Source organism: Natator depressus, chromosome 12 (assembly GCF_965152275.1).
Source record: "Natator depressus isolate rNatDep1 chromosome 12, rNatDep2.hap1, whole genome shotgun sequence".
Classification (NCBI taxonomy): Eukaryota; Metazoa; Chordata; order Testudines; family Cheloniidae; genus Natator; species Natator depressus.
In genome coordinates this window covers 33,426,867-33,453,361 of record NC_134245.1, presented here as the reverse complement: position 1 = coordinate 33,453,361, position 26,495 = coordinate 33,426,867, and the positions used below count along the sequence as shown (strand labels likewise).

General features: G+C 43.9%; 1 protein-coding gene across 1 annotated transcript; it reads right to left on the bottom strand.

Annotated features, from left to right (window-relative positions):
* Nucleotides 1-299: 299 nt before the first annotated feature.
* Nucleotides 300-26,437, bottom strand: HSD17B2 (hydroxysteroid 17-beta dehydrogenase 2). The gene is made up of 6 exons (XM_074969183.1): nucleotides 26,278-26,437; nucleotides 24,172-24,461; nucleotides 15,373-15,585; nucleotides 14,743-14,928; nucleotides 8,147-8,284; nucleotides 300-2,214 (listed from the first exon to the last, which is right to left on the bottom strand). Exons 2-6 carry the CDS (start codon nucleotides 24,455-24,457, stop codon nucleotides 1,856-1,858), a joined length of 1,182 nt encoding a protein of 393 aa, XP_074825284.1. The 5' UTR covers nucleotides 24,458-24,461; nucleotides 26,278-26,437; the 3' UTR covers nucleotides 300-1,855.
* Between the last annotated feature and the right edge of the window lie 58 nt (nucleotides 26,438-26,495).

Genomic DNA, 26,495 nt, shown 5'->3' with positions numbered 1-26,495 from the left:
AAAATCTCTAGGTGACATTCTGGATCCACTGAATTCAATGGCAAAAGTCCCTTTGTCTTTCAATAGGGCCAGGCTTTCCCCTTCTTTATCCCCAGGGTAAGACACACAGGATGAGTGGTGCTAAAAAAGTACAGCCGTTAGTCATTTTGGCAAAAAGTCAATTTATTTGTTAGAAACCAGGCTAATTCTACTGAAAGTAGGACATCCATATATCCACACCCCAACAGGAGAGAGCATTCATAATCCGAAAGAGAGAGGACCAGCCTGACCTATTGCTATGTTCATTTCCAAAGTGAGGCTCATGACAATATGGCTTTAAACATTATGGGCTAGCTTGAGACTTTAAGAGTCAGACCTGGGTAAGGGATGCCCTCTGCCTCTTCCCCTTTACTGGGTGCAGCATGCTTCTGCCACACCATCTGCCTTTGCCCCCACTCCCCTGTGCTAGCTGGACTGATGGGAAGCAGAGATAAGGTGATGGCTGACCCTCTCTAACCCCTGCCCCACATTCACCTAGCAGGGAGGGAAGGGAGACCCCTGAAGCTTTTCTCCCAGATGGTGGGAGAACCTGACCACACCCAGGTGGCTCCAGTACAGACCCTACTTCCTTACTACTTACAAGGGGGCCCTGCCCTTTGCAGGCATTCTTAAGTCTCTCTGGATGGGGGAATCAAAAGGAAAGTCAAATGCCCCAATGCATTGGAGGGTATCTCCTTCCCAGGATCTCCCAAAGGTGTTGGGGGTGGGGGGCCCACAGTAGTGCCAACAATACCACCTGCATAGGAGTTTTGAGAGATCTCTCTGGCGGGGCTGCTGAGCGGGCTTAGAGTGTGAGCTCGCTGCACTCTCTGTAGGGTTGGGGTGAAGATCTCGTGGCTGTGTCTTGAGGAGTCACTCCAGCAGTCTCCTGCTTACGGCAATCATGCTCCGCGCCCATCCGTCTGCAGTTTAGTTTCCTCCTTTTTAAAGGCATCCTCCCTACCATACATTGTTGACAGGGCTGAGGGGATGGGGCTAGCCTTGGCACCCAGGATCTCTGGCCCTGTCCTCATCAGCATGGGATCTATAACCCCAACAAGGGAGTACCAGGGATGCAGCCCCCTTCCTTCCTTCCAGGTCCTGAAGCCATGTTCAGAGAGTGTTAATGCAACAATGTGGGGTGGGATCTTATGCCCCTGTCGGCACGGAGGCCTGTGTCATACAATGTGTGCTTTCATAATGAGCTTCATAATGTGTGGCATTCACTGGCCGGATGAAGCAAACTCAGCAAAAAGGTGGACGGACAGGGCATGGAGCCTGAGCTAGCCACTTACTTCCCAAAGAGAAAGGCACAATGTGGGGTAAGGGGCACTGTGAGGGGAAGTCATCACTGTTCCTGCTAGTGCTGCCCTTCCTCCACCTTTCATGAACACTAAGAGCTTGTCTACACTTACTGGGGGTTCAACGCGCGGCGATCGATGCATCGGCAGTCGATTTAGCAGGTAAAATCGACCACTGATCATGCTCCTGTCGACTCCTGTATTCCACCTGAATAAGAAGCGCAAGGGGAGTTGACAGGAGAGAGTCACCAGTCAACATAGCATAGTGTGGACCCTGCGGTAAGTAGATCTAAGTTATTCATTTAGCTGAAGTTGCATAATTTAGATCAATCTCTCCCCCCCCACCACCATCACCACATAGACAAGGCCTAAAATACACAAAGCTTCAAGATTAACCCAGTTGCCCAGCAGCTGGAAAGCAACTTGGTGAGCAAAGGGGCCCAGTAAATTACAATGTAGCAAACGCTGTCTTCACACAAAACCTTGCCCTGGTCTCAAGGTGTAATTTAAAATGCTGATTGAATTCCATACTCTGCCTACGTGTTCTTGTTTTTGGCCTCTGATGCCTTTAACGCGCTGGGTACACTCTTGGTACTTTGCATCTTACCCATGAAAAAATCATAAAACCAGAGAGGAAAATAGCAAAAGGTACATAGACCTAGGTAAGCACTTTTGCCTGGAGTGTATAAACCATGTGGACTCTTTGCCAATAAAGCATGGAGAACATCATCTAGTACTGGAGAGAGGTCAGAGTCACAATGAACTGGCATGTTCAGGAGGAAATTTTTCAGTGCCTGAATGTAGTCTTCACCATAATCTTTCTTCACATCTGGTGTGAGATTCTCCAGAAGATGCTTTTCTTGCTTAGCCCACAGCTCAGATGTACCTTGTATGCCTGGAATAACAAACTAAAGTTTATGAGTTTGGGCTTTTGTACATTAACTTGACAATCCAGTTCAACTGGTAAATAAGTACATCGAGTCTTTTCCTCCCTATCTTGTTCAGCACATCTAAACTGCATCAAAAAGTTTCATTATTTGATGGTAAGCCCGAAGTTCTTAAAAATATAACAAAAGTATGGCTAAGTTGCAGCTAGAACAGGACAGGACAGGACAGGACAGCCTACTGTAAAGTATGGATTGAGGGACTTCACTCCTTTTTCGTCTTTGCTATCAAGCTTGTACTTTGCTAATGTAAACCATATCTAAACACAGAGGAAGAGACAGGAAATTTTAGAGCCCTGTCCCTTATGAAAAACAAACACTCAGTAAGGCCATTTCAAGTTATTTTCCATGGAAAGTGTAATGGGAGTTTATAGATAAAGAAAATTCTCTTTGCTTTTTAATGTTTTTGTAAACACAATTTTTAGTGCTAATAAAAGGTGCTGAATAGATAGCACTGGAAACTCAACCCTTCCATTTTCCTCACCAGAAGAACAAGCACATCCACAGAAACTGGGAATGCCGGCGTCCTCATAATGCTCTTCTACAGGCCCTCAACTGTGTTTTGTAGGGCCTAGTCTCCAAGTACTTAAACTAGCTAGCTAGACACCACTACTTTGGTTTCCACTGAATGCTTGAAATCTCTTCTGTGACTTGTAACTTTTGTGACTTGGAAAGGAATTCTGTAGAAACCTGGTTTTCTTCTCTAACAGGGTGGAGAGAAGAAGAATTTAGAGTTGAAAGGGCTATTGGAATGTGGGTAGCAGAGATTAAAAAGATAGGCGCCTCAGTTACATAGTAAAAATGAGTAGCACCTTGAAACAATGCACCAGGACACCCATTACGCAGATGGAACCCATTACACGGGAAAACTGTTTGATAAAGAGAATTAGAACACTGTGTCCTATGCAGTTTTACCTATTATTAGCCAGATTTGAAGTTCTTCATTAGTTCTTGTGGCTTCCTTAATCAAGTCAAACCCACACAGAAGTCTGTTTTTTATTTTTGGCAAGGCAGGTAAAGGCAAAGAGAAGAAATGATTGCCTCCCCCATTAGGAATGACTGACAAACACATAGCCCTGGTCTACACTACGAGTTTAGGTTGAATTTAGCAGCGTTAGGTCGATTTAACCCTGCACCCGTCCACACAACCAAGCCTGTTTTGTCCATTTAAAGAGCTCTTAAAATCGATTTCTATACTCCTCCCTGGCAAGGGGTTTAGCACTAAAATCGACCTTGCTGGGTCAAATTTGGGGTAGTGTGGACGCAATTCTACGGTATTGGCTTCTGGGAGCTATCCTAGAGTGCTCCATTGTGACCCCTCTGGACAGTACTCTCAACTCAGATGCACTGACCAGGTAGACAGGAAAAGCCCCGGGAACTTTTGAATTTCATTTCCTGTTTGGCCAGCGTGGTGAGCTGATCAGCAGAGATGACCATGCAGTCCCAGAATTGGAAAAGAGCTCCAGCATGGACCGAACAGCAGGTACTGGATCTGATCACTGTATGGGGAGACGAATCCGTGCAGGCAGAACTCCGTTCCAAAGGACGAAATGCCAATATATGTGCCAAAATCTCCAAGGGCATGATGGACAGAGGCTACAACAGGGACACACAGAGAGCCGCATGAAAACTAAGGAGCTCAGGCAAGCCTATCAAAAAACAAAGGAGGCAAAGGACAATCCCTTCTCCCTGGCAGCCAGGAACTGTTCATCACCCTGGAGCCAATACCCTCCCAAGGCAGGCTCCTGGACCATGAAGCCGGAGAAGGCACCTCTGGTGAGTGTACCTTTTAAAATATAATACAGGGTTTAAAAGCAAGCATGTTTAATGATTAATTTGCCCTGAAGACTTGGGATGCATTTGCGGCCAGTATAGCTACTGGAAAAGTCTGTTAACGTGTCTGGGGATGGAGCGGAAATCCTCCAGGGACATCTCTATGAAGCTCTCCTGAAGGTACTCTAAAAGCCTTTGCAGAAGGTTTCTGGGGAGGGCAGCCTTATTCCGTCCTCCATGGTACGACACTTTACCACACCGAGGCAGTAGCAAGTAGTCTGGAATCATTGCAGCGAATGGGCCCGGGCTTTGGTGGCATTCAAGCAACATCTGTTCTTCATCTCTCTGTGTTAGCCTCAGGAAAGTGATATCATTCATGGTCACCTGGCTGAAATACGGGAAATTTGTTTAAGGGGACACTCCGAGGTGCCCATTCCTGCTGGGCTGTTTGCCTTTGGCTGAAAAGAAATCCCCCCCGCTGCTAGCCACGCGGTGAGGGGAGGCCCGTTCAGGCTGAGCTGTTCGCGTTTGGCTGACAGGGATCTTCCCTGATACTAGGCACGCGGTGTGTGCTTGTGTGTGTGGGATGGGGGGGTGAAGCGATCATCCCAGAGAATTGGTGGGGGGGTTGTGCTGCACATTCACCCTAAAACCGCACCCCCTCTTTTTAAATGGGCAACCCAACAGGCTTTGCTTGGTATGGGAAAGGAGGGCGCTGCTGTTTGAAAGCATTCCCACATGTTATGAAGGTTGAAGAAGTTGAAACCCTTTGCCTTACCATGTCTGCCTGCAAGCCGAATTCTGTTGCCCAGCTGAGCATGTGTGATGTCTCACACCAAACTGGCAGGCACTCAATATAAGAGGTAAAATGCAACCTTGTACCAAAAGCACATGTGCTATGTAACGTGAATCACTTGATTCAGTGTGAAATAGTTTTCTCTTTGTTCTCTAAAATCAGGGCCAGCTCCAGGCACCTGCTTTCCAAGCAAGTGCTTGGGGCGGCTGTCAGAATGGGGCGGCAGTCCGTGTCCCGTGGCGGCAATTCGGCGGCAGCTCCGCTGCTCTTCCCACCGCCGCGGCAATTCAGCGGCGACTGCTTGGGGCATCAAAATTGGGAGAGCTACCCCTGTCTAAAATGTGTCTTTTTAAATACTACTCTCCCTTTTTTTCCCCTCCTGCAGCTGCAAATGTTTCTATGCTCCCCCATCATCTCCATCCCAGAGGCTAGCGCAGATTAGAAGGCAAAAAAAAAAAAAAAGCTCTCGTGATGACATGTGCTCAGGGCTCATGCAGTCCCGCCGCACTGAAAGAGCTCAGCAGAATGCACGGAGGCAAACAATGGCAGAGTCCAGGAAAGCGTTAAATGAACACAATGAGAGGAGGGAGGAGCACGATGAGAGGAGACAGGATGCAATGCTGAGGCTAATGGGGGAGCAAAGTGACATGCTCAGGCATCTGGTGGAGCTGCAGGAATGGCAGCAGGAGCACAGACCACCGCTGCAGCCCCTGTATAACCGCCTGTCCTCCTCCCCAAGTTCCATAGCCTCCTCACTCAGACGCCCAAGAACACGGGGCGGGGGGAGGCTATGGGCACCCAGCCACTCCACCCCAGAGGACTGCCCAAGTAACAGAAGGCTGGCATTCAATAAGTTTTGAACTGTAGTGTGGCCTTGTCCTTCCCTCCTCTCTTCCCCCACCCCACCCAGTGCTTCCCTCCTCACCCACCCCTACCTTGCAAGTTTCCCTCCATTTGTGTGATGAATTAATAAAGAATGCATGATTTTGAAATAATAATGACTTTATTGCCTCTGAAAGCAGTGATCAAAGGGGGGGAAGTCGGTTGGCTTACATGGAAGTAGAGTCAACCAAGGGGGCAGGTTTTCATCAAGGAGAAACAAAGAGAACTGACACCGTAGCCTGGCCAGTCATGAAACTGGTTTTCAAAGCTTCTCTGATGCGCAGGGCACCCAGGTGTGCTCTTCTAATCACCCTGGTGTCTGGCTGCGCATAATCGACCGCCAGGTGATTTGCCTCAACCGCTCACCCTGCCATAAACGTCTCCCCCATACTCTCACAGATATTGTGGAGCACACAGCAAGCTGCAATAACGATGGGAATATTGGTTTCACTGAGGTCTAACCTAGTCAGTAAACTGCGCCAGCGAGCTTTTAAACGTCCAAATGCATTCTACCACCATTCTGCACTTGCTCAGCCTATAGTTGAACTGCTCCTGACTACTGTCCAGGGTTCCTGTGTATGGCTTCATGAGCCATGGCATTAAGGGGTAGGCTGGGTCCCCAAGGATAACTATAGGCATTTCAACATCCCCAATGGTAATTTTCTGGTCTGGGAAGTAAGTTCCTTCCTGCAGCTGTTGAAACAGACCAGAATTCCTGAAGATGCAAGCGTCATGAACCTTTCCCGGCCATCCCACGTTGATGTTGGTGAAACGTCCCTTGTGATCCACCAGTGCTTGCAGCACCATTGTAAAGTACCCCTTACAGTTTACGTACTGGCTACCAGGGTGGTCCGGTCCCAAGATAGCGATATGCATTCCATCTATCACCCCACCACAGTTAGGGAACCCCATTGCAGCAAAGCCATCCACTATGACCTGCACATTTCCCAGAGTCACTACCCTTGATAGCAGCAGCTCAGTGACTGCGTTGGCTACTTGCATCACAGCAGCCCCCACAGTAGATTTACCCACTCCAAATTGATTCCCAGCTGACCGGTAGCTGTCTGTCATTGCAAGCTTCCAGAGGGCTATCACCACTTGCTTCTCAACTGTGAGGGTTGCTCTCATCTTGGTATTCTTGTGCTTCAGGGCAGGGGAAAGCAAGTCACAAAGTTCCATGAAAGTGCCCTTACGCATACAAAAGTTTCGCAGCCACTGGGAATCATCCCAGACCTTCAACACTATGCAGTCCCACCAGTCTGTGCTTGTTTCCCAGGCCCAGAATCAGCATTCCACAGCAGGAACCTGCCCCATTACCACCATGATGTCCAATTGCCAGGGCCCGTGCTTTGAGAGAAGTCTGTGTCCATGTCCTCATCACTATCGCGATCACGCTGACATCGGCTCCTCGCCTGCTTTTGTAGGTTCTGCACATACTGCGTGAGGCATTTACAATGTTCACAACAGCAGCAGTGATCTGAGCGGGCTCCATGCTTGCCATGGTATGGCGTCTGCAGGAGAGCAGAGTTGCAGCGGAAGCGGTGGATGACGACAGATGCCACAAGAATAGATATTTATACAGAACGACGAGAGGACCTGCAAGGTGGATTCATGGAACCAGGAGAGCAGAGTTGCAGCAGAAATGGTTGATGACGACTGTTAGCAGTCCTACTGCACCATCTGCTGACAGCAGCACCCAGGACACAACAGCAGCCATGGCGGTGAGCTGAGCTGAGCGGGCTCCATGCTTGCCATGGTATGGCGTCTGCACGGAAAAAAGGCGCGAAACGACTGTCTGCAGTTGCTTTCATGGAGGGAGGGGCGACTGACGACATGTACCCAAAACCACCCGTGACAATGTTTTGCCCCATCAGGCATTGAGAGCTTAACCCAGAATTCCAATGGGCAGCAGAGACTGCGGGAACTGTGGTCACCCACAGTGCACCGCTCCGTAAGTCGATGCTAGCCACGGTAGTGAGGACGCACTCCGCCGACTTAATGCGCTTAGTGGGGACATACGCAATTGACTGTATCAAATAGATTTCTAAACATCGACTTCTATAAAATCGACTTAATTCCATAGTGTAGACACACCCTTAGGCATGCCACTGCCTAGTCATTCACTACATTCTATTAATCAGGAAAGGCAAAATAAGGTTTCCAGTCATCCCTTGGTAAAGATTATTGCCTAAAGGTTAGCTGCTTGGAAGCAAAAAAATTGCTCACTACCTATGTAGGGGGAGGTTGGTGGGTTTTTTTGTTTTTTGTTTTTAATTCCCTTAAGAAAGCTGGCTCAATTTGAGTAATGGAAGAGAAGTATAGGAAGTAACTGTGACTGCTGAGAATCATTCATGACTTTTACTTGAGGATGTTGGTCTCTAAGGAATAATCTGAAGGAAGAAGGAGAACTAGCTGAAATGTCAAATACGTACACGTTCTGAAGCCTGCTGGATGAACTGCAGCAACTTTAATTCCCCATTTGGCAAGCTCCTGCCTCATTACTCCAGAAAACATGGACAGAGCGGCTTTTGATGCACCATATGCGGCAAATCTTGGCATCGGAATGCCTCCTACAGGAGCAATATAAACCATGATAAAGTTTGACTCCAGTGCTTTCTGGGCTACTGAAACTTTATTTCAATAATTTAAAAGAATGATCATAGCATAACCCAAAATTATGCAGCTCTCACTGAGGTTAAAGACAAGACATCGCGGGACTCATTTTTTTCTGGCACAAAAAAAAAAATTCTTAAATCAGCAGTAGCTCGAAGCAGCTGCAGTCAGAATCACACCTGGTCATCCGTCACTTTTAAACACAGGGAGAGTAAATTGTATTGCATTTTGGGATACAATGCAGAGAATCACAATTGCAGTTAGATTCAGAAAGGGAAATCACACAGAGAACATGTTAGATAGTGTTAATAATTAAGCAATGGTGTTTTGTTCTGTTATTTTTAATGGGTGAATAAAGGCAGTGGATTTGAAGTCCCCATCAGTTAACACAGTCTCAATTCCAGTTTTAAAGGCCATGTCTACACTACAGAATTATGACAGGTTTCAGAGTAGCAGCCGTGTTAGTCTGTATCCACAAAAAAGAAAAGGAGTACTTGTGGCACCTTAGAGACTAATAAATTTATTTGAGCATAAGCTTTCGTGAACTATAGCTCACTTGAGCTGTAGCTCACGAAAGCTTATGCTCAAATACATTTGTTAGTCTCTAAGGTGCCACAAGTACTCCTTTTCTTCTTACTGCAGAATTATGTCGACATAACTTACGTGGGCATATAGCTACCACAGTTATTAAATCACTTATATATGTCCACACTTGACTCCTTATGTCAGCAATGCATGTCCTCACCAGGAGCACTGGTATCAATTATAGTGTCAGTGTGTGAGGCATTGTGGGATAGCTTCTGGAGGCCAGTAACAGTGAATGGAAACAACACAGCGTCTATACTGACACTACGTCGTCCTAATTACTTTGACCATGTCTCTACACTGCTTGGGGAGGTGGTGTTACTAAATTGGCGCAGAGAGGCACTGACGTTTTCAGGGGTCAAATTTAAGTGAAGACACTTCCACAGGTAGGTCGACGCAAGGCATCTTATGGCAACCTAACCATGTAGTGTCGACCAGGCCTTATAAAACCACCTCTTATACCAGCAGTAGATTCTCCATGTGTTTTTAACATCTGCTTGAAAAAGGTGAGATTAGAGCTAGGAGAAATCTATTAGGCCAAACCAAACTTTGCCCAACTGAAAACATCATCAATAAGGTGCCGGGAGCTCAAAGGTCACAATTACATTGCATAAAAGGGAACAGATATAGTCACAGGTCCCAGAATGCATTGCACTATTTCCATCCAACCAGCCTTCCTTTGGATCAAGAAAACGCAACAGTATACTGCCTTAGGGAAGAGTTGGAAAACAACAAGAATTTTTCTTGAAAAACTCCAAAAACAATTGAAAATTTAACAAAATTTGGGGGGAGAAAATTTCCAGTTTTTCAGAATTTTTAGGTTTTGAAAACTGAAAAATTTTAGAAAACTAATTTTTTATATGAAAACTTTTCTTTTTGACAGAAAATTTTCAACCAACTCTTGTAGGGAACTTTAATCTCCAAAGGCCATGCTTTTACAGTGAAGAGGATGGCTACAGGAGAGTATAGAACACCCGGTGTCAGATTAGAACGCTCTTCCAATAGGTCATCAAGCCCAACCCCCTGCTGCACCCACAGTTAGTCTCACTGGTATTTGCACTACATGCTCAAAATAAGACACACATAATGCCATGCTCTGTTATTAAAAGGCCATTAAAAGGACAATTACTCATTGTCTTCTGCGTAATCCGAACTGACATTAACTCCTTCTTTCTTAAACCGACAACATTCCTTTCCTTTCAGGTCAGTCTAACCTTAACTCGAGTTAAAGAGCATCCTTCCCCCACCCAGACACAGGCAAGCACAGACCATGCATAATGCGACTTCCCTAACTGTTCTGCTAATGTTTTACCAAAAGAATGCACACTCCCCTTAATATCGGCACATTTATCAGCACTGGCCAGGGTATACATGCATTCATGTAAATACAGTATTTGTAAGTAAAGTGGGTGTGACCAAAGCACCCCTGGATTCACACCCTACACACTACTGTAATCATCTTTGTACAAAACATGCCTGGTGAGGTATCATTTAAAAAATGATAACTTGCTGGTCAGTAATATGAACGTGAAATGAACATAGCAACAGTGTATGTAAAGTTATGAATTCCCTGTTTGATGTTAGACGCATGTTCATAACCAGACTACACTGCATAGGCAAAAGTTGTTAAACAGGTCTATCCTAAACAAAGGAATGTGTGCTTATCTCAATTTACATATAAGCAGTAAAGAAACAGGGGGAGGAGAGAGCAGGAAAAAGAACAATTTGCATTTCAGCAAACACAAGTGGGTGGGGGAATAAAGCATGGCACGTCCTTGTCACCAGACTCCATGTCACCTTCATCTTTACTTAAATAAACTTTGAGGGGTAACCTTCAGAACCACTTCAAAGGTTCACTAGAGTATAAAAGAAAGGGGCAGAAAACCCCAAGTTCTCTCTTTCACCTCAGAAACCAAAAGCACCAGCCCCTTTGGGCCTCTGGGAGAGATCCTAACCAAGGAGCGGCTCAGTCACCATCTTGCTGGAAGACAGTGGGTGAGAAAGGCCATCTTAAACGAAGCCTTGAACCAAAACTTGCTAGGTTAAAATTTAGACTTACTTGCATGTTTTCACTTTTATTTGCTGGTAGCAATTTCTAACTTTCTCTCCCATACCTGAATTCACTTAAAATCCCATCTTCTTTTGTTCATGACTTGTTTTATTTTTAATCTAAACCAGCCCAGGACAGTGTTTAAACTGAACTGTTTGGTAACTCCAGTCAAAGTTGCAAACTGTTGAATATTGACACCTTAAAGGGGCAATTAACTTTAATATCCCACCATAGGTGGTGCACATAATAGGCCAGGGAAAGCTAAACCTTCCCTGGCACAGCCCCTGCCACTGGATGCCGGGTTGCAGGTTTTTACTTATTCTTATGTGTTAGGCAGGTTCTGGGGCAGTTTAGGAGACGGTATTTTCTATTCAGCTTCTGGGGTTCATCAGTAATCTCCCTGGACTCCAGAGAGATTAATGGTGAACCCTGGAAGCTGAGTACCAGATACCATCTCCTCAGCCACCCCAGAACCTGCATGGCACATACCAAAAGCTCAGCGTTCTTCCGCTGGGTGGCTGGAGGAGGCTACTTGGGCCAGCCAGGCTACTTCAGCAGCAGGGGGGCTCAGGGTTCCAGTGGGCCTGGAGCTTCTCTGGCCAGAGGGGGCCTTGTGCAGAAGGGGGCTATTCTCCCTGATTGGGGTGTCCACCCACCACCCATGTATCCCACTGATTGCTCCAGGAAAGGACATTTCAGAACACACGTTTTGGGGGAAATTCGGGGCTGGGGAAAGCGTGGAGTCACCTTGCCAGTTGGTAACCACGGCTGGTGGAAGCCAGTGGAAATCTGTGGTATTGCAGGAGGCTCCAGGATCCAAAGCACTGGATCAAGGCTGCCCAATACATAGACAGAGCGCATGCTCGTTGCTGACTGGCAGCATCCATCCCAGGCAGAGAGCCAGAGTGGCAAGGCACTCAGGGTTCCAGGGTAAGAGGTGACAGAATCTCTCACTGATCTGGATTGCAACCCAGAATGTGACAGCAGGATCATTTGATATGCCTCTAAAGGCAAGTTATTAAAAGGTCCCTAATTGCTAATTTTGTGCCAGAAATCAATTCTGGGGCATAAATGATAAGAATTCAGACATCTACCTGAATGCACCTACAACGCAAACTTTATACTCTCACATTAGGCTGGAGTCTACATTCTATCATTTGTGCCTGCAATGGACGTTAGACGTTAGACACAAAATCAGAAGCCACATTTTGAAAACAAACCTTACGTGTAATGTTTCTAACACCAACTCAGTACTTCCAATTCCATTAAACCTGTAAACGCTAAAAGAGTAAACACGCTTTTAGGTTATGTGGACAGTCGCCAGACATACTAAAACACAAAAGATTTCAAAGCAAAAGTAAAGCCATCTCCTGTAACAGTTCCCCATCTTTAAAGTGGGACTAATAATGTGTCCCTACTTCCTGGGGCATTTGAGGATAACTACACTGAAGATTGTGAGGTGCTTCGAGATCTATGGATGACAAGCACTATGTAAGAAATAGGCGTTATTATAAACTGGGAGAATTAATGGAGCACAGCGCTCTGCTTAGCTGGGCAATGCAGCAGTAAGACACCCAAGCCACTGGCTTTGTGGTGATCACAGACCTGCGTGAACGTATCAGCTTGTCACTCCGTGCCCTCAGCTGGCTTCCTTCCTTGCTATTGTTCGTACATCTTACCACTTTCTAAACACTTGTCACAAACCAGATTCAGCAGCTGAAACTGGCAAATGTCTCTGCTCTTACATTCAACACCTGGCTGCCAGCTGCACTGCAAACGAAGGTTCGGAGCAGCCAAAACACGTCAAAGGAACATTTTTAAACAAACCGATACAGTAACCCTTTAACTTGTCTTCATCAAACCAAACTCTCTTCTGGCAGTGTGGGATCCTGCATCTAGGAGCTCTAACACCTCAGCTACTGGCTGCCAGCTCCTATTATTGCACATGTTTCCAGGTGATCACCCAAATTAGAAAAGACTGTTTTAAAATGCTCGATCCACTGTTTCCTTCACTGTAAAATTATAAGGTCTCAGATATGAAAACATGACCTGGAGATAAGTCCATCATTGCATAGAAATGTGACTTTTTTCCATTGGCTTGCTGAGGGAGCATATAATTTTGGGGTAATTAAGTTAGGTGGAGCCACACACACAAAAAAGGGTGAAATTTTGGATCCATCAAAATCAATGGCAAAATTCTCATTGACTTCCATAGGGCCAGGATTTCACCCTGAGTATGAGCACTTGAGTTTGCTCGTACCAGAGCCAATGAGAAATTGCCATATACTTCAGTGGGAGCCAGCTAGTTGAAATACAGATCCCTTGTTATGTCACATCATCTCCAAAGTTATACCAATGCATTTAAAATTTGTGTAAGCCAACAGTCGTTGCTCAAACTAGTGACGTGGACGATAGCCCCGATGTGAGTTCCCAAGTACCGCTTACGTGCATGAATTTGGCTGTTCTGTGACAAATAACTGTGCCCACAAAACTGTATTCGCAAACGTGGAGGCTGGGATAAAAATACGTCCCTCAACATGAATTGAAATCTTTTTTTATTTAAAAAAATATATATATTTCAGACCTTAAATTGTTAACAGGCTATTCTGCCTGAGTGGGCTTCAACACTGTCACACACAGAACCCTCCTGAATGGACACTTATCAGTTATGTTCTGTTTGGGGACCACCTCATTGGACCTCCTGTTCTTTAAGCCCAATTTGTCTAAACAGTGTCCAAGCTCTGCCTGTGGGTGGGGTCCCTAGGCAGACTCCTGGGATGCAGATCTTTTATCTAGCAGCCCAATCCCAGAGACTAATGCTGACCTCTCAGAGTTCTCTGTAGCTTAAATACGCCCTATCCCAGAACTATACCTGCAGGGGCACGCAGCGTCTAACTGCTCAGTGGCATGCAAGTGAAAGCCAACAGACGCACCCACTCTGCACAGGACTGTAAACACACATACTCTTGATTTAACCTGAGGGGTAAGCAGATCTAGACAAAAATCATAAACACCCCAATAAACATCTCCCTGCCTCAGTTTCCTCACCATCCTGTAGAGTTCTTTGGATTTGGGCAGAGACCTCTTAGGTGCCCAGGATCCTTCCCCTTCAGAATCATGGCTCTTCTCTCCCTTTCAAGGTCAGCTAGTTTTCTAGGACCGTGGTTGGGCCCATAATTAGACAGAAAACCCCCACTACGAAAGCTTGTCCCTCACTCCTACCCAAAGCTTCCTGATGTCTTGCTCTGTGAGTCCCTCAAGTTTATATGTGCCAAGGGGTCCTGGAACAATTTGTAGGGGTTCTAAGAGCCATTGAACCAATCTGTAAACCCTGCATATGACAGAAACCACTTCAAGCCAGGGGGTCCTGCAGGAACACCCCCCCCCCTCTAGTTCCAGCACCTATGTTTGCGCCCCTACCAACATCTGGTTTCCTTGTTCTCCTGCTGGGGATTTTCCACCTTTCACATCCAGATCTAGGCATGCTAGATTATTATATTAGTTTCTATGGAACAAGAGAGTTAATTTCTCTAGGATGCTACTGTTTTTATCCCTATAAAACTCTTCTTCTTTACGGGTTGGTTACCGGAGGTAGTCACTAGACAAAATAGACGGTTCATTACAGAGGCCTATAGATAATGAAATAATAAGCAGATATGGACTTCTGAGAATTAGCAAACAGAGATATATTGACCAAAACCTTGTTCAATATTTACATCAGGTAAATTCTAAATAATTATTGGTATAGCACCATCAACTTGAAACTTTAGTTTAACTCACCTGCCATACTTGATATATTAATTAGCCTTCCTTTGGATTTCCGAAGTAACGGTAAGAACATTTTGGTCACCTCTACATGCCCAAAGAAATTCACATCCATACACTGCTTGTACACACTCATGGGCAGCAGCTCACCATCTGCAGTAAACCCCAGGATTCCAGCATTGTTGACAACACCCCATAACCCTGAGGAAGAGAAGAAAACGTACACTGCTGTTACAGAGTCTACGCTGCCAGAGAAGGTAAGTAAATATAACTTCCCTAACAAGGAGAAAGCACAACTGTTAAAATGCCAGCTTCTAGTCTGGTTGGCCCAGACAAAACCAAAGTTAGGATGCTGTGCAATTGTAGGTACATGTGCCCACATTGCACCTTTCCCCCTCTCGGCCCACTTGCTTCTTGTAGGTGGCACACTAGTGCCATTTGACAAGGATCCCGTTTTTGGAGTGCTCCATAAAGCAAAAGTTTCTTCAATATAAATATCCTTACCGGTATAGAGGTACAGAGATGGGGTGGGAAATGCAGAACACACACACACACACACGGACACATTTTCAAACAGTGATGCAATGGAAGCCCCTTGCAAGAGGTATCTGCACACCACCCCGTAAAATGTCACAGAAACCATACCTGTATTTTGCACCATCTCTGAAATGTTAAGATAGGCTTCCTTAATTTGTGAAGAACTGGTTAAATCCAGCTGCAGGACACAAAGTCTCTGGGAACAGCTTCTTTTTAATTCTTCAGCCCCAGGTCCTTTTTTATTCAAGACACTAGCAAATACAACAAATCCTAAATTGTCAAAGTACTTTGCCAATGCATGTCCAATCCCGGAATCACTTCCTGAAAACATCAAAGTCAGAAAGACACCTTAGGCAAAATAAAACAAAAACTCCTTCCTAAACAGAGCTGTAAGAATGTTTGTTTCTGTTAGTTTTTTTGGTTCACTAACTGTTCAGGAAAAATAATTGTTTTGAGTTGGTCTGAAATGATTTATTTTTTTTTTAATTTTCATTGAACCGAAAAATTAAAAAACATTTGTTTGGGTCAAACGAAACATTTTGTTCAACCCTAAAAGAAACATTTGGTTTTGTTTGGGGTGTGTTTTTTAATCTTTCAAAATAAAATTAAGATAAAATGAAGCAAATTGCAAAATGAAACGTTTCATATTGGTTTTATTATTATTATTATTATTGTGTGATTTTTGACAAAAAACATCAGTGAATTTGACACAAGTCACTGAAATATTTTGGCTCAACTCAAATCTGCATGGTTTGGCAAAAAAAAGTTGACTGAAAACTTTCGCACAGTTCTTCATCATCTATTAAGAATATAATAATGTAAAATGACTGCCAGGAAAACCATGCATACATCCAAATGGAGGCCAAGTAAAGGATCCTTAGATAATTGGTCCGTTAGTGCATTGGTGTTTAACATGCAATATAAGTAGGCCTGGCAGAATTCAATTTTTGTTTTTTTTATAATTTTGATGGGTAACAGATGTTTATTTCTAAGCATTTTTTTAGATTTGGAATCTGTATAAATTCTCACATTGCAGGAAATTCTGTGGCTCGGACAATTATTTAATGGCAGTGTTCACTGAGATTCAAAAAGCTAAACCTTTATAACCTTTCAAATGCAAGCTGTCAACATCACATGTTGAAATATACAAGGCAAATATCCTTCAATCAAACCCTCAGTTCTCAAGCAGCATTTTTCATACTTTACCTCTCTGCAAATTTTGATTATTGATGAAAGTATTTTTTGTTGGTTTGTGTGTGTGCTGTGAAATTGACGTTTATTGACATTTACTGATAGAAACCTAATCATTCCAAGCCTAAAGTATAAGGAAGTTAGGTACAGCTTTAGGAGCAGCATCTGTGGGAACTTGGAGACTGCCTATGAAACCCTATCCTTTATGCATATAAGAAAACACAGCTGAAAGACTCAGAGAGAATGTCTCCCAGTAGGTCAGGCTCTGGAGATGATGGCGTCTGCTCATTTCATCACAAACAGGTGCACCATTAGGATTTGACTCCACATATACAAGAGAAATGGAATGAAAAATGCTGAATTGCTTCAATGCAAGATAGCGTTCAGATTGAAATCTTGGTTATAGCAAAGCTGTTCTGTGAAAAAAACAAAGCAAAACCTAAGAGATATCTACTGTTGCAGGCCTTGAAATCTCAGCTGAAACAGACAATCTTCCGAAGTACTTTTGGATCTCAAAGCAATCACTCTGCAAAATGACTTTCGAGCCAAGAGAGATTACATTATGTAAAATACAGTCAGAATATCTGTGTACAGAAGGCAGCTCTTCTGGTCACATTCTGCCACCAAACTGGAGAGAGGCAAGTGGTTTCTCGGTCTGGAAGGGAGCCCACCCCCGTATGGAGGATTTATCCCCGAGGCTCATAAAAATACTTCTAAAGAGCAAATTTCTATCTGTAGAACAGACCAAATAGCACCAACTATCAAGGTTGGGTTTTTTTTTCAGAAACTATCAGGTGAGAATAGTTCCCTGTCCCCCTTAACCACCCACCCCTACTTCAAAACTACCGGCTCTGAGCATAGTGTTCCAACCCAATACACCATGGGGGGAAAACTCTGTAACTGTGTCCAGCAGAAGCCCGTAAGTAAATTTGTTTGACATTGCTTCTCTCTTGGTGACAGCTGTGCAGTTCCACTCATCCTAGACAGTGATGAGTATTTACTACATGAATGCATTCACCAGTCTCTCACCTCTCTGGGAGCTCACTGCATCCCTTCACAAAGAAATAACCACAAAGGGTGAGAGGGGGTGGGATTGGGAAGTATCTTGTTAAAATACTGGCAACAAATCCTTGATTCTCATCTCTGACCCTTCCCGCCAAACAGAATCCCTTGTTTGACCCTTCCTCACTTGCTAAGCACTGTCCTACCTCATCTCCTCAATGAGATTCCTGAGGAAATGGTCCAGGAGGAGCTCAGGTAGTGTGGCCATAGTGGGAGGGGTCATGCTAAGCTTGTGTTTGAAAGCTATTATTTGCACGCCAAAGAGTGTAATGCTGAGTCTCAGAACATGGATGTCCCACATTATAAAGAAGAGAAATATTGTTAAGTCATAACATGCCTCCTTGTTATTCTGTTCTGTCTGGGTTTTTGCACTGCACTCTTCCCTGTAGTAGTTGAGTATCCTCCAGTAGTGCATTAAACAATGTGGCTACACATCTGCACCAAAGAAGCTCTTGCACTATGTAATGTACATTGAAGGCAAGGGTGTTACACTACCATCTGGCTATTTCACGTAATGGAAATTCATTGGCTAGAAGACCCCTGACTTCCAAATAAACTATGCAGTATGGCTTAGACATCTGAACACAGGCCTACAAGCTAGCACTCCTGAGCCTAATCCTAGTCCTGACATTAAACCTTTCTGTGGCCACGAAGAAGTCATTGAACCTCTCTGCCTCAGTTTCCTCTTTTGTAAAACAGGGATAATACTGCTTACTTACCAACCTCACTGTGGGCTAGTGATGATTAATCTCTGTAAAGCACTGTGAAGAGTAAAAGTATTATGTATTATTGGTGTTGGACCCAATCCTGAAGTCCTTACTGTAGCAAAAGTCCTGAGTCAATGGAAGTTTTGATTGCAGGATATGGCTCAGGATTATAACAACACATTCAGCACATATTTTATTGGTTACATGTGTCTCGTAGTCACTAAAATTAAACTGAGCATTGTTTAGGGTTGCCAACCCTCCCGGTTTGGCCCAGGGTCTCCTGGAACTGGGCTCAATTTCCTGGAGGATACTGAAGCCAACCCAGGAGATTTTAGGCCACTAACAGTCCAGTGGTGCAGCAGGGCTAAGGCAGGCTCCCTGCCTGCCCTGGCTCTGCACCGCTCCCAGAAGCGGCCGGCATGTCCAGCTGTGGCTCCTAGGTGGAGGCAGGGCCGGGGGGGAGGGGGGTTTGCAAGCTATCCCCACCCCAAGTGCCGACTCAGCAGCCCCCACCACCTGCCTAAGGCTCTGGGAGGGAGCTTGGGTGCGGGAGGGGTACAGGCTCTGGGACGGGGCAGGGGTTTGGGGTGAAAGCTCTGGGAGGGAGTTTGGGTGCAGGAGTGCAAGTGCTGTCCTCCTTCCAAAGATCACTCCTCAAGATCTGGCTGAAGGGAGTACTCAACACAGGGAGGAAAGTAGGCAACAGGCTAATCCCACAGCAATTTCCCAGCCTGAGCCTGTGGAGATTGAGCAGCCAGAGGAGCAGCAGCCTTCAGCGAGGGCTGGCCCACCATGGCAAGCTGCTTGGATAGGGGAGCTGTCGAGGACAGCCTCCTTCGATGACTTTGACCTCCTTGTAGACAGACTCACTAAAGACCTGTCTGCAGAAATCATATCTGGGAGGAAGGGAACTCAGGAGAACACACCGACTGCGCACAGAGCTCCTATGTGGAGACATCACCACCACCAGAGAGAAGCCAGGAGAAGGAACATCAGTTGCCCCTACAACCCAGCAGCAGCATCCAGGATCCAGAAGTTCTACCAGTGAAACTGCCCTAAGGCTAGCAGAGATCCTCGACGGGCCTTCATCTTACTGCACAATCCTGTCAGAAAGACTATTCTCATACTTCAAGGGTATGTTTGACTGTGTAGCTCAGAACGACGCACAGCGTCCAGAGTGCCTTCACCCTCTACCCCATGTTGACTATGCAGAGGGCCTGGAACAAGACTTTACATCACGGGAAGTAGAGACCAGACTTACAAAGACCAAAAACACAGCCCCAGGAAAAGATGGCATTCACTATAACGTCCTGAAAAACAAGACCCCAGCTGCCAGGTATTAACTGCACTTTTCAACAAATGCAAACAGTTCTGCCGCACTCCCAGCTCCTGGAAGAAGTCTCTGATGCTGCTCGTCAATAGGAAAGGCGCACGAGATGACCCCAGCAACTGAAGACCCTCTCTCTCTGCTCCACCATGTACAAGCTGTATGCCAGCTGCCTCACAGCTAGGATCACAGACTGGTCGGTGAACGGAGGAGCCATCAGCTCCATCCAGAAAGACTTCATATCATGTGAAGGCTGCACCACCACCATCCGCTCCATGGAACGAAAGATGCCTGAAATTCCTATCCATAGAAATTGATATTCTTGGGAAATTCAGGAATCCTCTGATGCATTCTTGGGATTCCCTCTAGGCAAACATGAAAGAGGCTGCTGAGGTCACTAAAACCAAACAAGGGGTTTCTTGTTTTGATTTGTTGAAGTAAAATCCCATTTCTGTGCTGAAAGTGCCACCTGCCCTTTCCTCTGCCCTGCCTGTTAAGTGAGAACATACTGTTACCTCAGTTTTCCTAGAAACCAACCCAGGATTACTCATATTGTTTTTATTAAATGCCGCCGTTAGATCAAACAGAAAAGGGATGGGGCTTATTCATGCACGCACCCATTCATCACATTCATACCCTTATGCACCCACACACGCACACAGGCGGAGAGTTATCGGAGACAGCAGAGGAAGCCGAAGCATAGTAGATCTGGTGTGTCCACCTGCGGTCACGGATCCGGGCCGGCAAGCAGGTCAAGAAGCAGGGGGCTTGTGTGTGTGCCTTCTTCCTTGTGCTGGAACTGGGCGGCTCCTGTCATGTACAGAGTTTCCCTTCTGTGTCTGTCACCGAGAAGCATTCCCAGACCTCGTTCTTTCATGCACACCAGGTTCTTCTTTTCTTTACAGCACCCCATGATTGCCTTCTTAGGGCAGATTACATCAGACACACCTGGCTCCTGGCTCTATTCTCCTTGCAGTTCCTCTCCACCCAGTCCCACATACACTCCCTTGTTCACACTCTCTCTGATTGCCTTTGGGGTATTGCAAAGCTTGGAGGTTTATACAAGGGGTAACTGAAAAGGTTACAGAGCTTGCAAGAGTTACAAAGCTTAAAAGGTTATGCTAACAATAACTAAAGTTACAAAGTTTGCAAAAGGTTACAGAACTTAACAATCATACTAGCAGTAACTGAAAAGTTACAAATCTTACAATCCCATTCTGCTGGATTGAGCGGAGGCTTTACATAACACATACAAATACAGAGATCTGCGCTTAACTCAATTGTTAGCTGAGATTTGCAACACAGCCTTAAGGAGGGAAAGGGTGAAGTGTTGGTGAAAGCGACAGATTTAGCAATGTCAAGGAGGAAATGCAACATTTCTTTTACCTGATTGTTAGGCACCTCTCTTGCTTCCAAGCAATCCACCTCCATCCCATACAAACCTGATTTGGGGCCAGCCCTGCTCCCACTGAAGTCAAGGCACATTCCACTCTTGAGATGGCTGCATTGCAGTGGAGGAAGAAGTGATCTTTGTGCATATTTTATATTTCAGTTTAAAGTTTTGTAAAATGCTTTTTCTGGGTCTTTGGGATGGACCATGATAAACACGTAATATATTATAGTTACTCCTAAAAAAAAGGAGTACTTGTGGCACCTTAGAGACTAACCAATTTATTTGAGCATAAGCTTTCATGAGCTACAGCTCACTTCATCGGATGTGTAGCTCACGAAAGCTTATGCTCAAATAAATTGGTTAGTCTCTAAGGTGCCTCAAGTACTCCTTTTCTTTTTGTGAATACAGACTAACACAGCTGCTACTCTGAAACATATTATAGATTGTTATTCATACTATACGTTCCATTCTATGCAACTGATGAAGTGGGCTGAAGCCCACAAAAGCTTATGCTCAAATAAATTTGTTAGTCTCTAAGGTGCCACAAGGCCTCCTGTTCTCTTTGCAGATACAGACTAACATGGCTGCTACTCTGAAACGTGTCATATAGCTTGAAGGATTCCCAGACCCAAATACATGCTACAGTTCTCTGAAATAAGTGAGAGACTAAAATGCTATAAAAGAGCTGAGACAATGCTATGGACTAGCTGAGGAAGAGAAAGCTTTACGTGCTGTGGGATGAATTTCTTCAGCACATGCAACGTTTTCCTCCATATGGCTTCATGAGTCAGCATGTTGGATGTCAACTGGCAGGTTACGGGTACTAATAGTCAGATTAATGGTAGATTCTTCATCTCTTGATGTCTTCAGATAAGGACTGGATGATGCATTTCTGGAAGATGTGCTTTAGTCAAGCCCAAGTTATTGTGAAGTTCTATGGCCTGTGGAGGTCAGATTAGATGATCTAATGGTCCCTTCTGGCCTTAAAATCGATGACCGAATCCATGAACAAAGATACAAAAGTGCCTTGACTTCAGTGGCAGCAGGGCTGGCCCCAAATCAGGTTCATATGGGACGGAGGTGGATTGGTTGGAAGCTTGGTTGGAAGCCAGAGAGGTGCCTAACAATCAGGTGAAAGAAATGTTGCATTTCCTCCTCATCATTGCTAAACCTGTCCCCTTTCCCCAGCGCTTCACCCTTTCCCTCCTTAAGGCTGTGTTGTAAACCTCAGCTAACAATTGAGTTAAGCTCAGATCTCTTTATTGTATGTTCTCACTTAACAGGCAGGGCAGAGGAAAGGGCAGGTGGAACTTTCAGCACAGAAATGTGATTTTACTTCAACAAATCGAAAAAAACCCCCACCGTTTGGTTTTAGTGACATCTGCAGCCTCTTTCATGTTTGCCTAGAGGTAATCCCAAGAATGCATTGTTCTGGCATGTCAGAGAACAGATTTAAAAACTTTACTACAGCTAATGTTAAAAAAAAAAATTAAGTAATACATAGGTCGAGAACAGAGTGTCTGTACATCTGGGTACAGTGCTTAGATTATCCACAAATACAGAGAGTGTTTTTAAAAGTCATGTGTACATAGTGTACGTAGGAGTGTAACAGCGTACAGCAACACTCCACAACAATTTAGGGAAAAAAAGGGAAGAGAAATACAGCATGTCATTAAAACTCTCCCTCTGGCCTTGTCTGCATTGGAGAAAACAACACTGAAATTGACCGGACAGCACCTTGCATCTACACACACAATTGCTTCAGTCACTGGGGAGGCAACAATTGGTGCAGCTTAACATAGAAATGTGTTGGGGATAAGCCCTGCTTTCAACTGATTGTGTGCCAGTCGGCAGTGGAAAACCTCCTCCTAGTTCAAAGAGGACAGCCTATACCTTTATTGGTTTAGGGCAGCCCTTGTGTTGATGCAAAGGCAAATCTTAAACCAACTGAAGGTGGACTGGAACTTGATTCAATGCAATATAATCAGCTGAAGCACAACTGATTAATCCACACAATCTGGTGTAGATAAGTCCTGAGAAACTGATGGGTTTTTATTAAAGAATGACAAAATCTAAACGTCTTGCAAAAGGTATTAGAAAAAAAGAAAAGAGAAAAGCAACTCTCCAGAGCCCGGAGCGTAAACCTAGAGTATTGCTACAGATAATCAATTCAAGTTTGTGCATTCATTCACAATCATCTATTCCCTATTCACCCATTGCTCACATCCATCCTCATTCCATACACCACTGCAAATGAACCATGACTGGAAGCAGCAGACAGAACTTGGCTGAGCTACAAGAAAAGACGTGACCTTGCTGCTGATGTGGTTTTATCATTTGTCTTTTTTCATCTCAGTAATAACACTTGTCAATCCAAACTAAATTACTTTCCAAGTTTCCGTATAAACTCTCAGCCAAATAAATCAGCTTTACAACTCAGATTCAATCCACCCTTTCAGGTACAAAAATATATATAAACAAATAAATAAATGACTAAGAAAGAAAGGGCTACGAAGGCAACTGAGCACCAGGAAATTGCTCCAGACAAAACAGCAGACTGAAATATTTAAATGACAAAATAAAAACATTTAGCAAAAATCAGATGAGCAACATGTCACAATTAGTTCATACAGTAGCAAAGCTCATTAGCAATGTTACGTATATGAACTTCCATTGTTAGGAAAATCTCTCATTCATTAATAATTTCATAGAGATGGACAGATAATGTACACATTGTGTGTGTATAATATTTTACTGTATTGAATTGGATATTCTTTGGGACTATGTAGTGTTTAAAGGTATAAGTCAAAAATAATTGTATGCATGTGCGTAGTTTAATAAAAACATTTTCCAGAAGTAAACAAAGGTAACATTTAAAATGCATCTACTAATTAAAATCTTAGTTCTAAAAGCTTAACAATCATAAGCAACATAATATGTATTTCACTAATAAATATTAGTTAAAGAAACTAGCAGCGCATCTTGAAAATCTATCTGTAAAATTTCTTTTCAAGAAACAAAGCCACTAAAAATAATAAAATAAGCACAAAGAATATTTTCCCACATGATTTCAGAACCTTTAATTACCTGCAAAAAGAATGCTGGGAAAATTAATAAAAAGAATACAAGATATTTAGTAAATAACCTTTAAGATTACACAAATTTGTACAGCATATCTGTTTAATGGGGCAGATTTGACTCCCCAAACTTTGCATGTTCCCTCTTACCTGTGATCAATACAGCTTTGTTATCCACAGGTAACATTGTTTGAACTGGTAAGTAAATATAACAGATGAGACATGCCATAGAGAACAGGATTAAGCCTACGTAACTTTTCAGTGTGACAAAACAGAGTATTTCCAATAAAAGTAGCACAAGGAGATCACGGGCAAATATACACTTTTTCTCCACCTGGTTCTTCTTGACTTTGTAAAAGGTGATTATTCCAAATGCTGCAGTCACACCCAAGCAGAGCAAGACAGAAGGGTCAGCTGTAGAGATGTAAGTGTCCATTCTCCTAGAGAGAAGGCAGACACTTATGCACTAACAGACAACAGCCTAGCAAGGTGTTGCTAAAGGCAGAGTGAGTTTTATATGAACTGGGTGAGGGGGTGGGGCAGGAAAAGGGGAATTTGTTTAGGATCCTGAAGTTAAGAAAGAAATATTGCAAAATGAAAGACTGGTTTATCTGAATCACTTCTGGTACTGGTATAAATACTAGAACACTTCCCCTTCTCACCTCTTATTTTTATTGCGTTTCAGCTCCACCCCACACACTGGTTGGATAATGATTGACAGAGCCAGGACATGAAGTAGCAAGCCCTGGCCTAAGACAAAGTGTAACTTTGACATGTTTGACAACACTTAAATGGAGTTTCACTAAATAGAAAAACAGAAGTGTCCTTCCTATGAATTTGGGGGCCTGACTTCAGTGGATTTTACTTCTGATTTACACTGGCATATGTTGAGAATCAGGCCTGCAGTGTTTACTCTTTCTAATTCAAAATACGTCGCTGTCATTGCACTAATGTTACTTTAATATTTTCAGTGTTCCCATCATGCTATCATCACCCACTTTATCTCAAGGAAACACTAAAGCTAAACAAGATTGCCTTTCCTGGATTTAATGTGTTCCTTTGGATATTGACACATTCCGTACCCATATTCATATGATCACTGTGGTTTTGGTTGATTGAAATTGGAGGGGCTTTGCCTCATGTTTCTGAGAATAAGATTCCAAATGAGCACTAGTCAACTAAGTTCAGTCCAAGATTTGGTCTGAATTTTAAAGGTTATGTTAAGCAAGTTTTGGCAGGTGCATGCTGTTCAAAATTGTGTCCAACAAGATGAAGGTTGGAGACAGTCAATAAATTGGATTAGAAATATTTAACATCTACGCTGGGGTATTTGAAGGTCTTTTTAAATTAAAAAAGTCGATGCTAAAACAGAATTAGCTAAATTGATTGAAACATCACTTAAACCTGTATCTAAGTACTAACGCTTTTTAAACCATATTGGTCAATCATGTTATAAACTGGGCTTACCCCAAGGACCCATTAACATGATTTTAAAGGTGTTAAATTTGTGTCTACTACAAGCGCTAAGTGGTGTTTCAATCTTTTAGTTAATCTGATTTTAAGATGTATCTTTTTTTCTAGTCTAGACAGAGTCTGAGAGATTACTGGGTATTTAAATACAGCTTGGTGGCATGTGAATCCAACAAAAAATACAAGTAATTTTTCTCCATTCATGACTTTAGTTTTAGGAAATAATATTTCTATTTATCATAAATTCTTTTAAAAGCTAATAAAAATGTTTATGTATGGCTATTATCTAGTGTATATTTCAGACGAGGTCATTATTCCTTAGAAGACCGTGAGCCTAAAGGTTTGTTTTTAATTCATAACCAACCATACTAACCTATGTTAATTTACTTCGAATCATTTGCATTATTCCTCTCTATTCGACATTGGTGAGGCCTCATCTGGAGTACTGTGTCCAGTTTTGGGCCCCGCACTACAAGAAGGATGTGGAAAAATTGGAAAGAGTCCAGCAGAGGGTAACAAAAATGATTAGGGGGCTGGAGCACGATTTACGAGAGGCTGAGGGAACTGGGATTATTTAGTCTGCAGAAGAGAAGAATGAGGGGGGATTTGATAGCTGCTTTCAACTACCTGAAAGGGGGTTCCAAAGAGGATGGTTCTCGACTGTTCTCAGTGGTAGCAGATGACAGAACAAGGAGTAATTGTCTCAAGTTGCCATGGGGGAGGTTAGGTTGGATATTAGGAAAAACTTTTTCACTAGGAGGGTGGTGAAGCACTGGAATGCGTTACCTACGGAGGTGGTGGAATCTCCTTCCTTTGAGGGTTTTAACGTCAGGGTTGACAAAGCCCTGGCTGGGATGATTTACTTGGGATTGGTCCTGCTCTGGGCAGGGGGCTGGACTAGATGACCTCTTGAGGTCCCTTCCAATCCTGATATTCAATGATTCTATGAACCCTATGTCAAAACAGAAAAAATTCAGGATTATAAATATCAAACTAAAAGTTTC